The following is a 12,025-nucleotide window of genomic DNA, read 5'->3' on the forward strand; positions in this document are numbered from 1 at the left end:
AAATTTATACAAGAGCTCTCAAATCTAGAAATAATATTAGCACTGTCTTGGATTACCCAATCAATATATTGGATTCCCTGTTAAGCTGCAGGAGCAGACAGGCCAGTATAGCAATAGCGATATTTACCCAATCAATATATTTGATTCCCTGTTAAGCTGCAGGAGCAGACAGGCCAGTATAGCAATAGCGATATTTACCGCGTTCAGGTGTCATTATTGTAGGCGTGGTGAGCGTTAATTAGTCGACCGATTGCAGCCCTACTCAGCCGGATGGTCTAAGAGTGCTATGGAGCATTTTTTGGCGGACCTATGGTTTTGGGGCAAAAGTGTCCCGACCGCTCGACGAGCCAAGCGGATGCACCTCCGTGCAGTTTGGGTACACACCCCCGTGTACGCCCATTTTTGACCTGTTTTGTAGCCTCACCCATAAAACGCCCACAATACGCCCACTTTGTCCATCTGTAATCGGACTCGTCTTTTTGATGGGTGAGTCCCGTCCGCTAGTGGTGTGCTGTCGTCGCACATGCGCATTGCGAAAGGTACGCATGCGTAGTGAATAAAAAACGCGTTCCGTCCGCACACGTAGTGGACCGATTCAACCAGAATAAACCCCAATGCACTTATAGCTTGTGTGGGAAGTGAATACCGTGTATCATGGTGACAGATTCGGGGCCTGTTCTCTCCTCATGGGGCCCATTAAACTTTTCACTGCCAATGTTTCCCCCTAGTCTTGGGAAGAGGAAGGAATAAGCCATGATTGAATGTTCAGACAATTAAAAGCAGCTTATTAACATGGCTGTAATACTGAATAATGCCGGAATGTCGGGTGTATATGTGTATATGGGTGTATATGTGTATCTATAATTGCAGGAACATTAGTGACTAGGCCTCAGAGTACCTGCCTCACATCTATCCACATGCATTGTGTTACTACTATAATGTCCTAATGCTTTATCACCCATTGACCAGCTTGTGTGCCTTTCAGGGCCGCCTCTTTACCTATCCCGATGCCCACAGGTACCGGCTGGGAGTGAACTACTTACAGATCCCAGTAAATGCCCCATTGCAGGCTAAGGTGACTAACTACGAGAGAGATGGGTTTATGGCGATGGGCGATAACCAAGGTAAACATCGATCTTTGTGTTACTATGACGACTGTGAATAAATACTTATAAGCTGCCCAATGAAATATGGTTTTTCTTTACTTATAATTAATGCATCAGTAGGCATGTGGTAGCTGGCCACACCCCCTCGGTTGGCTGGCTACACCCCCTCTGGAGACTGGCGCACCCTTATACATGGGCCCCTACCAATGCATTAAGCAGGTGGGCCCTTCATGCCCCAGTCTGACAGGATGATAGATCAACAATTAATAGGTCAACAATGGTTGACACACTTGTATACATGGATAGTACTGCATACAAAGACAATGTTGCAGGTGTACAATTCAGGACCCCACCCCTGTATACATGGATAGTATAATAAGCAAAATCTGACAACTATTCCCAATGGTAAATTGTGGTGAGAGGGGCGAGGATCTGTACCCGGAGTGAGGTGTTTTTCCTAATTTGGATCGTTGTGGCAGAGACTGCATACTTCCACATGAAGGTAATGTGGAAGATCCAGTTCAGGATTTAGCACAGCAGCAGCAGGGTTCGGGAGATCCAGTCTGGATTTTTTAAAGATGCACAGTATTATGAATCACTGCTGATTAACAGCACTTGTTGTTGTTGTTGTTATTGCTTCCTCTTATGAGTATGTTTGTTCAGAGCAGGGAGTCACGGCTCCCAATGCCTAAAAGTGGCCGGATGATAGGCTGTGAATGTGGGGATTACGTTAGGTGCTTTGTGTTAGGAGCCATTAATTATCTGTCATGTCAGTTCTGTGTTCTGTTTTTGGTATTTGACTCTCTGGTGGCCTCCAGTGGTGAATCTGTGCCATAACAGCTCAGTCTTCTGTGAGCTGATTTATGCACAAGCCTGACCTCGTTATCCCAGCTTGGGAGTTGGGCTGGATTGTTCACAGGTGTCTTCATCACCTGAGCCCTTTTTAAGGCATTCTCCCCAGCACTGCCCTGCCGGTGATAGTTTCCTGTTCCTGTTGCAGGGAGTTCATTGCTTCTTGCAGTGTGTCCTACTTCTGTCCTGGTCAGCATACCTTTCTTGTCCAGTCCTGCCAGTCGTTCCCAGCCTGCACTCTTCCATCTGGTCAGCTGGGTGTCGTGGTCCTGTCCCTGTGTGTCCAGTTCAGGTCACGTAAGTGCTCCAGTGGAGCCTGGTTCTGTTCTTTATTTATTTATATAGTTCTGGCAAACTTCCATATCCCTTTTGTTATTCACTTGTGGGCTAGCGGCCCTGTTTCCTTTGTTGCTTTATATTTTCCCTTTGTCCGGCTCTTCCAGGTGTGGAGAGGCACACGGTAGTGGGTATGCGCTTGTTTTGGGGTACCATGTGTTTGTGTACTCATTATTTTCTTTGGCGTGTTTTAGGTTGGAGGCACCCTGGTTCTGTTGTGTCTGCGACTGAGTTGCATTCCCCTTCCTTGGCCAGGTGCCCCTAGGCAGGGTGTTCCTCCCAGATAGTGGCAGTTAGCTAGATTTCCTCTTGGCACTACCTCTGGCGGTCGCTGTAGTCTTGTCAACACTTAAAACCTGGTTGCATCGGGGTAGGAGCGGGCCTAACTCGCTCCTTCGGACACGGCGACTACAGGATAAGCCTAGCTACCCGCAGACTACAGTCACCTGTCCGAGGAGGTCAGCATAGGGTGTGCCGTGGCCGTCCTAAACAGCGGTCCCGGCGGTGGGTTCACACCCAAAACCCTAACATTTTGGAGTGTATCCTTACTGTAAAACCTATGGAAAACCTGCTATGCTGTAACCTGAGATTTCAAAAAGTGATAAAGTGGATTGTGATGTGTGGACATATGTCATGTTCGGCGTTTGGGTTTTCTGTGAAGATTTTTGTAGTGAGCGCCAGTCGGAGACCTTTCTCTCGTGTATGGAAAATACATAAGTTCCTGCCTGGTAGCCCCTGGACACGATGTATATCGGTATAATACGAATAATATGGACTATAGCAATCTATTTCTATACAGATAATGATTTGTGTCTTGTATTCAGTGAGTTCTCAGGACAAGGAGCTTTGTTACGTTGCCCCGGGTAACCCTTCTTATTGCCTGGATAAGATATAAAAGGTTATGGGGGTTTGTGTTCATGCGCACTAAGGGGGATATTTACTAAGATGGGAGTTTTATTTCACATGGGATGTTGCTATGGGCAACCAATCAGAATCTACTTATTTATTTTGCACCTTCTAGAAGGTAACAGCTAGAGGGCCAGATGTACTAAGCTTCAAAAGTGATAAAAAGGAGAATGATAAACCACCAGCCAATCAGCTCCTAACTCATGTCACAGATTGTTTTGATTGGTTGGTGGCTTATCACTCTCCACTTTTCAAGCTTAGTACATCTCTTAGTACAAAATTTCCCTGGATGCAGGATCATAATTTCCATGGTCCCAGCACAATCTGGGTCTACGTGCGCAATTGCAGTCTCTGCCCTTTGTTTTCTGTCCAGGAAATGCTCCAAACTACTATCCGAACAGCTTCGGAGGTCCGGCGGCCAATCCCAAATTTGCAGGGACAACGTTCCATTTGTCTGGTGATGTGGCCAGGTACGACAGTGACGAAGATAATGTGCTGCAGGTAAGCCCATAACTGATAGGGCTTGTACCTACAATGTGTCACTCTGTGTGATGTGAGTGTGTAAATCTCACACAGCTGTTACTATTTGTATTAAATGTGGTAGTAATGTCTGTACAGTATACATGGTGTGACTATAATTATTAGACGGTGTGAGATACAAGGGATTGGGGGGACATTGACCCACACACACACGGCCGCCGAGAGGGGGGAGCAGGTACTAATTACCCAGCGGGGGCCCTGGTCCCCCCCACTTACCTCCCAGGCAGCAGCACACAACTCTACAGCATGACATTGTCTCACTGACAGCGTGAGCGCTCATGCTGAGGCTGCTACCAGCACAGCACATGCTGTAGGTATGTGCTGCTGCTGGGGGGGGGGGGGGGGGGGGGGGGCGGGGGGGGTGTTTTAGGGTTAGACTTTAGAGTGATTTTTTTCACCCTGCTCTTAAAAAAAAACAACAACAACAAAAATAATAATAATAATAAAAAAAGAAAATATTGGGGGCGTGGCCTAATTACGGGAGTTGGCCACGTATCCCACGGTTAGACCACGCCCCCCCATTTTTGCAGGGGCCTCGCATACCTCTCGGCAGCCCTGCACATACATACATACACACACAGCTTGCTGTCAAACAGCTTTAGAAGAAGTTGTGTATTTCCTGTGCGTTGTAAATGCTTTGTTCCTACAAATCTTTGTGTGTGTGCTTGTGGGGCAGATGTGTGTGAGCCCTAGCAGCACAAAAGATTAGTGACGGTTGTGAGGATGTCCCACAGGCCTGAGCATCAAGAACAATGGAAATGAGAAAACTGGATGCACTGACCATGATTGGATACATAGTATATCCTCTTTAGTTAGTGTTCCGGCTGTCACTGCGTGACACTGTAACACCGTTGATGAGGTTGAAAAATGACGTTAGTCCATCAAGTCCAACCGATAATTGAATCACTAAGAGAGAACCAAATAAAGTGTCTGCATAGACAGTTTGTGGGCGAGAATCGGGAGAATGGTGGGGGGTGATGCCCCAAATACAAAGTGTGATGGTAGGGTTACGTTTTGATTTGATTATGACTACAAAGTCCAAATTGAATTGAAATCAAATAGACATCAAACGGTTTCACCAGCGGCATCAAAAACTGGCAAGGCTATATAGTCAAAACAAATGGGTACACTGCACTGTGCGATCAGATGCTGATTCAATCCCGAATGGCACAAACCTAGGATCAGACCCAACACATTGCGGGACGTGCCACCGATGGGTCCGATACATTTATTTAGCCCATCCGACCTCCCCACTCCGATCCAATGTGCACCGGACCGCGCATCAGGTCGGAGGGGGTGTCAAACACATTCGATTTGGGCTGATTTCTCGGAATCAGGCGAAATCGGTCCAAATTGGATAAGTGTATGGGGGGTGGCGGGCCCTTTAGTCAACTGTTGAGAGGTATTACATTGTGATCAGTCTGTCCTTGTATCCATATAAACAGAACATAGCTGTTGTATATAATTCTAGAATCTAAAATGCCTACATATGTGGGCTATCACTTCATTTCTAGTCAAATAATCTTACATTGTAATATTTGGGGGATATTTGATACACACATATAATATTCTTGTGAATTTAATATTTTTTTCAACATCATTTGCCTTTCTACATTATGGCGCCTGAACATTTGGTCTGATCTATTATATTTATGACACATGTTTAGCTCTGTTAATATTGGGGTACAAATAGCACATATTTGGCACCTGGGGGGTTACCATGGGGGGGGGGGGGGCATACTGTACTATAGTTATAATCAGCTATCTATTATTATAGTGTCGGAAGCAGGCATCCGTCCCTCCCTTTAATTGTTTCTGCTTTGTTGTAATTACAAGATATCCGATTGAATTAATTAAATTCAAATCACCTTATAAGCAGGGCGACTCGGAGTCAAAGATATAATTACCGGCAGGCTGCCACGTGCACCAACTACATGAATGGCACAAAGCGTCTGACCTCAATGTGTAATTATACCACTGACAGCTAATTACAGCAGTACTGTATGAATGTGTTTATTCATTAGAGAACAATCCCAGCACTCCGTTTATATATTCTATTATAAGAAACTGTAAATAAAGCACGCAAAGCTTAGGCACCTGAGAGTGTCTTAGTTTTTATTTATTTATTAACAGTTTCTTATATAGCGCACAAATATACTGCAGAGCATAGTAATGAGCAAAAACACATAAATAATTACAGCACAAGACAATGGGCAGTATTCAATTAGGCTGATTCACCATGTTTTATGGCGATTTTGTGCTGTAAGGCGATTTTTTTTTTTACTAAAACGGTGAATCACCCTATTCAATGTCCAGATGGTGAATACATTTCAAGGTTTTTATCGCCATGATTCACCGAGTAGCAATCGTTATCTTTTTATGGTGAAGTGGAAGGTGAACTTTTAAAATAAAGGGCGGTATTCAATGAGAATACCTGCGAGGTGCAGCGAATCCTTTTTAGGATTCGCTGCACATTCGCCATGTTCCGGAGCCGGCGGGCTCCGGTATTCAACGTGTCAGGGGCTCGCTGCCCCTGACTGGCGAATATGAGCTCCTGCGGCGATTGCCGCAGGGAGCCTGAGGACGGTGCCAGGCAGAGAGATGGTAGTCTCTCTGCCTGCCCCAGAACTTTGTGGGGGGTAGGTGGGCTCCCCGGGTGCCAGGCAGCACAGGCTGCCCCCCGGGGGGTGCCAGCAGGGGAGCGTATATTCACTACACACGATCGTAACGATCGGGTGCAGTGAATATATGAATATGTAATGAGCGGCTCGGCTCCGGCGCCCCCTGCTGGATGCTGTGTAAAAAAAATATATATATATATATTTTTTTTTAATTAAATATATATTCATGTGCTTACAGCACATGAATAAAAATAGCATGCCCCTCCTCAGAATAAAATTCCCGATTTTTTGACACCAAATGTAAAAAACAAAACACTTTATTTTAAAAGTTCACATTCCACTTCACCATAAAAAGATAGCGATTGCTACTCGGTGAATCATGGTTAAAAAAACCTTGAAATGTATTCGCCATGTGGTCATTGAATAGGGTGATTCACCGTTTTTGTCAAAAATTCGCCAAACAGCACAAATTCGCCATAAAAACATTGCGAATCAGGCTCATTGAATACCGCCCAAAGTGTTTTGTTTTTTACATTTGGTGTCCAAAAATCAGGAATTTTATTCTGAGGAGGGGCATGCTATTTTTATTCATGTGCTGTAAGCACATGAATATATATTTAATTTTAAACAGTAGGTTAGGATGAGAGATGGTCGGGTTTTATGCAGGAAGGTGGGAAGAGGCCAGCATTGCATTTGCCTAGTCTGCCTATGCCGGCTCTGTTTGCATACACCTTCCAAATCATTCGATGCTTTGTGACCATCAAATGATTTGGTCCCCGCACCCAAGGCTGCAAATGGAGGTTTATGCAAAACAACCATTTGTGGGCGAATTTGGCGAATGAGGGGGGCGGGCGGCTGTGTGAGTGGTGAGCGGAGTTTAATTCACACGAAATGCTGCGAACTTTGCAGTGTTACGTGCGGATCAGAATAAGGTCCTGGGTGCGTTGCCGCTTAATGCAGCTTTGCGTCCTGGCTCCTGGCACCCGGCTCTGGCGGTGTTAAGCAGGGGCGTAACTAAGTTTTTAGCGCCCCCCCGCCGGATGGTTTTTCGGCGCCCCCCTCGAACACCCCCCCCCGCCGCCGCCGCCCGCCACCTAACCCCCCCCCCCCTTCTTACACTTACCTGTCCCCGCAGTCTGCATCTCGCCCGGCTCTCTGCCGGAACCTGCCTGACGTCACGGTCCCGGCCGGCTCCTGCTGCTGCAATGAAAACTGACTCTTAGAAAATGGCTGCCCCCATACTGCAGACAGAAAACTGTCTGCAGTATGGGGGCAGCCATTTTATAATAGTCAGTTTTCATTGCAGCAGGAGCCGGCCGGGACCGTGACGTCAGGCAGGTCCCGGCAGAGAGCCGGGCGAGACGAAGACCACAGGTAACTATACCTCCGCAGCCCCCCGGCGACGCCCCCAATTTCTCTGCGCCCCCCCGCCACCGCGGGGGCTGCGGAGGTATAGTTACGCCACTGGTGTTAAGGTGAGAGCTGCTGGGGGGGGGGGGGGTCTTCCATCAGTACACTCCCACTGCTATCCACTCTCCCAGCGCATGAGGCATGGATGCATCCTGGGGTTGGGGAGATGGAAAGAAGGTCCCCATTCATACGCTTCCCTGTCTTTCGCTCTGTGCCTGCCCCCCCCCTCACACCTCTCTCTCTCTCTGTACCTGCCCCCCCTCTCTCTCTCTTCTCGACTCCCCCCCTCCCACACATGACTCTCTCTCTGGTCAAACCCCCCCCCCTCATCTCACACCTCTCTCTGTACCTCTCTGCCCTCTCTCTCTCTCTTTGCCTGACCCCCCCCCCTTTACCCTGATTTCTGTCTGCCCTGTCCCCTTTCTCTCATCTCTCGCTCTCTCTCTCACCCTTCTACCTCTCCCCCTCTCTCTCATTGCCCAATCCCCCTTTCTCTCTCTTTGCCTGACCCCCCCTCTCTCTCTCTGCCTAAACCCCCTCTCTCTGCATGTCTTATCACCCTCTCTTTCTCTATGCCTGACCCCCAACCCTCTCTCTCTCTGCCTGACCCCCCTCTCTCTCATCCCTCTTTTTCTCTCTCTTCTCTCTCTTCTCTCTCTCTCTCCTCCCTTTTTTCTCTGCCCGACCACACTGTTTTTCTCATCCCTCTCTCTGTGTGTGAACACCCCCTCTCTATCCCTGACATTGTCTCTTTGGGCCAGATGCACTGAGCTTCAAAATTGATAAAATGGAGAGTGATAAACAACCAGCCAATCAGCTCCTGCATGACATTTTTCAAACAGTCTGTGGCATGGCAGGTAGGAGCTGATTGGCTGGCTGTTTATCACTCTCCATTTGATCACTTTTGAAGCTTAGTGCATCTGGCCCTCTATCTCACCCCTCTCTTTTCCCTCTCTATCTATCCTGGACACCCTTTCTCTTACTTCTTGGAGGAGTGCCATCCAGGCTTCCAACTGACCATCAGCCCCGCCAGGACCTATGTGAGGGGATTATCTGGCTCCGTACCTACCCACTGCTGCTGTACATCAACCTGGTCACTGGATTTGTAGGGTACTGTGCATCCAGCTCCTTTAGGTGACCGTGTCCTCTGTACTGCGGCAGCACATCCACACCTGCTGTTGCATAGAATACTGGGACCACTCCGGGAAGCCGTCTCAGGCTGCCTTCAGTGCTGGGACATTAAACAGTCCAGACTGTGGACAAACGGTACAGCTGAGTATGCTGGTGGGAGTGATATTAGACAAGGCCTGGCCAACATGCGGCTCTCCAGATATTGTCAAACTACAAATCCCATCATGCCTTGCCACAGTTTTGCTGTAAGGGAGTGTTAAAACTGTGGCAAGGCACGCTGGGATTTGTAGTTTCACAAAATCTGGAGATCCACAGGTTGGCCTGTCCTGTATTAGACCATGTGGTTCTTAGCGCACACATGTGAGTTCTATCCGCTGACAAATACCCTGTCGTTTTTTATGAATAAATGATATGGCACTATGAGGTGCCCCCTCTGCATTTGTTTTTAGTATTGTGTGTGCAATTGGAGGGGCCCCACTGCACTGCTTTGCCCGGGGGCCCATAATGGTGTTAAGATGGTCCTGGGTGTAGTCATTGCACTCTCACATTGTCGCACAGCTGCATTCATTCCTACTATAGATCCTCAGGTTGCCTGAGACACATGACCTGTTGGTAGATCTTGAGGACAGGTTTGGCCGTCCTTGGTTCAGGGTATACACAATCCTTGCTGTGGGAGTGAAGCCTGTTCCACATATATAACGTTACATGAGGATCATCTGGTGTGGGCCAATTCCTGTTTAAATAATGTTCTATGAAAGTACCCGGTACTAGTGTTTCCAGAATTAATCTTGTGTCCGTCTCTTCCTAGGCCAGGAAATTCTTTCTGGAGACCCTGAAGGCAGACGAGCGCCAGAGGCTGTGTGAGAACATTGCAGGAAGTCTGTCTGTGGCCCAGCCCTGTGTACAGAGAAGAGCGGTAAGATGGTGATGCTTTGTCCTGGATTCACGTATTTCAGTGAAAGCCCATGTATAGGTCGCGTCTCTGAGCAGAACAGCATTTATATTAACACTCTAGACACCTGATATTTATAATGTGCCACAAAGTGTCTGCAGCGCTGTACAGGTCGAGTATCCCGTATCCGAATATCCGTTATCCGAATTATTCCGAAATACGGACATTCCAGAAAGTGAAAAAAAATTTTTTTTTTTGCTAAAAACTCACTGGGGACATTTGTAACAGCATCACTGGGGACATGATATGTACCTGCCACTATATATGTGCAAGACAATGATTGCTTGGCATTCAAATTCAGTGCTGAGATAGTACACAAATTTTGTTTCACGTTTTGAAACCTTGTTTTTTGAACAATTAAAATATATTTGTGTGTATTTTATGTGGTAATAAAATATATTTGTGTGTATATTATGTGTTTATACAGCATAAATGCAAGATACTTCAAAATACATCATTGAAATATTAAAATATTCCGAAATACGGAATAATCCGTTATCCAAAATTCTCCTGGTCCCGAGCATTTTGGATAAGGGATACTCAACCTGTACAACAGAGCATGTGCTTGCAATGAGGGGTGATTGTCTCTGGGGCCATTCACTGGTGGTGTGGGAGCATGTCTGAGGGCAGGAGAGGGGAAATGGGGTTGAAAAGGGGGTGTCTTGGCCAGAGAAAAACGGTGCAACCTGCGTCTGAGAGAAACCTTGGGAGGGGCAGAAGTAGAACAAGTGGTGGTCAAAGGTCGACGGGAAGCAAGTGACAAAGGTGTTACATAGACTTAGAGAGATAAAGCAGACGGAGATAAAGTTGCAGCCAATCGGCTCCTAAATGTCATCATTTTTCAAACAAGGGGCCAGATGCACTAAGCTTCAAAAGTGATAAAATGGAGAGTGATAAACAGTCAACCAATCGGCTCCTACCTGCCATGTTACAGGCTGTGTTTGAAAATTGTCAGACTGGAGATGATTGGCTGGTTGTTTATCACTCTCCATTTGATCACTTTTGTATCTGGCCCAAGGGCTGTTATATGGCTGGAGCCAATTGGCTGCTATTTTATCTCTCGCCAATGGCTAGTAATAGACCCCTAGGCGTTTGATGTATCAAACAGTCAAAGGAATGGAGAAGTGTTCCAGTGGATAAGTTGCCCATAGCAACAGATCAGCATTGAGAGTACATTTTATAGAATGGTTAGCAGAAGCTAACTGGTTGCCGCAGGCAACTTCTACAATGCTCCCTTTCTCCACTATTTTCACTGCTTGATACATCAACTTTTAGGTCACGTGAGCAACCACTGGAGTGGGGGTGGGGGGGGGATGGGGAGAATCCATTGGGAGAGGCAGGAGGAGGTGACGGAGAGCAGCTTACAAGCTGCAGCATTGATGGGACTGTCCAGTGGGACACTGAATCCCCCAGGGTAAAGGAGGGAGGGAGGAAGGAAGGAAGGAGGAGAGCAATTGGTGAACACGGTAAAAGTGGAGCATATGGTGGACCTTCATGGGAATTTCAGTTGGTTGGATATGGAAGGTGCTACAGGGAAACCCATGTTATCCCCATGTCAGCTATCAGGAGGAGGGATGCTGGAGGGATGGGTACTGGTGACATGGAGAATGATGAGAAGGGGTCAATGTTGTATGGGAGAAGAATGAGGAACAACAATGGAGCCCAAAAGTGACTGGAGCAGTGAATAAGAGAGAAGGGAGAGGCAGAGGCATTAACACATTGGCAGTTAGTGGGATATTTGCAGGGGTCTAGGAGAGGTGGTGGAACTAATTTCTCCTGGGACCTGAGGAGGGGACGAGTGCCGCCTGACAGACACTGCATATGTATCAGGAGGGGCAGGCTGCAGGTAGAGGAGAACCATGGAGCCACAGCTACAGCACCGTGCTTATTGTACTAGATAGGATGCAATCTAGTACTAAAAGCACAGACTTTATGTGCTGTGCGATGGGATGTGCACAGAAGCACCCATCTCATCGCACTGCCCTGTTGCACCGTGTATGGGCACCTTTAGGTGTTGGCAAAGAGCTGAAGCAGGTGTCTAGCAGCTGGAAGCTGGATATTTCTGGGCATGGGGATAGGTTCCCCTGAAAGTAGAGACCTTCAGCTTTTGGCAGGGGGGGTGGGGGGGGGGGGGGTTGTGGAGGCAGTTAGGAAATGAGGGTCCCCATAAA

At 47.3% G+C, this 12,025-nt stretch overlaps 1 protein-coding gene across 1 annotated transcript in view; it reads left to right on the top strand.

Annotated features, from left to right (window-relative positions):
- Positions 1 to 12,025, top strand: part of LOC146044982 (catalase-like) — a 51,185-nt gene that overhangs the window by 35,956 nt on the left and 3,204 nt on the right. Inside the window, exons 9-11 of the mRNA XM_083163666.1 lie at positions 986 to 1,124; positions 3,574 to 3,701; positions 9,711 to 9,818. Coding sequence (XP_083019792.1) covers positions 986 to 1,124; positions 3,574 to 3,701; positions 9,711 to 9,818 — 375 coding nt within the window. The remainder of the gene's footprint in view (positions 1 to 985; positions 1,125 to 3,573; positions 3,702 to 9,710; positions 9,819 to 12,025) is intronic.

This window comes from Crinia signifera, chromosome 11, assembly GCF_055691185.1.
Source record: "Crinia signifera chromosome 11, ASM5569118v1, whole genome shotgun sequence".
In the NCBI taxonomy this organism is placed as follows: Eukaryota; Metazoa; Chordata; class Amphibia; order Anura; family Myobatrachidae; genus Crinia; species Crinia signifera.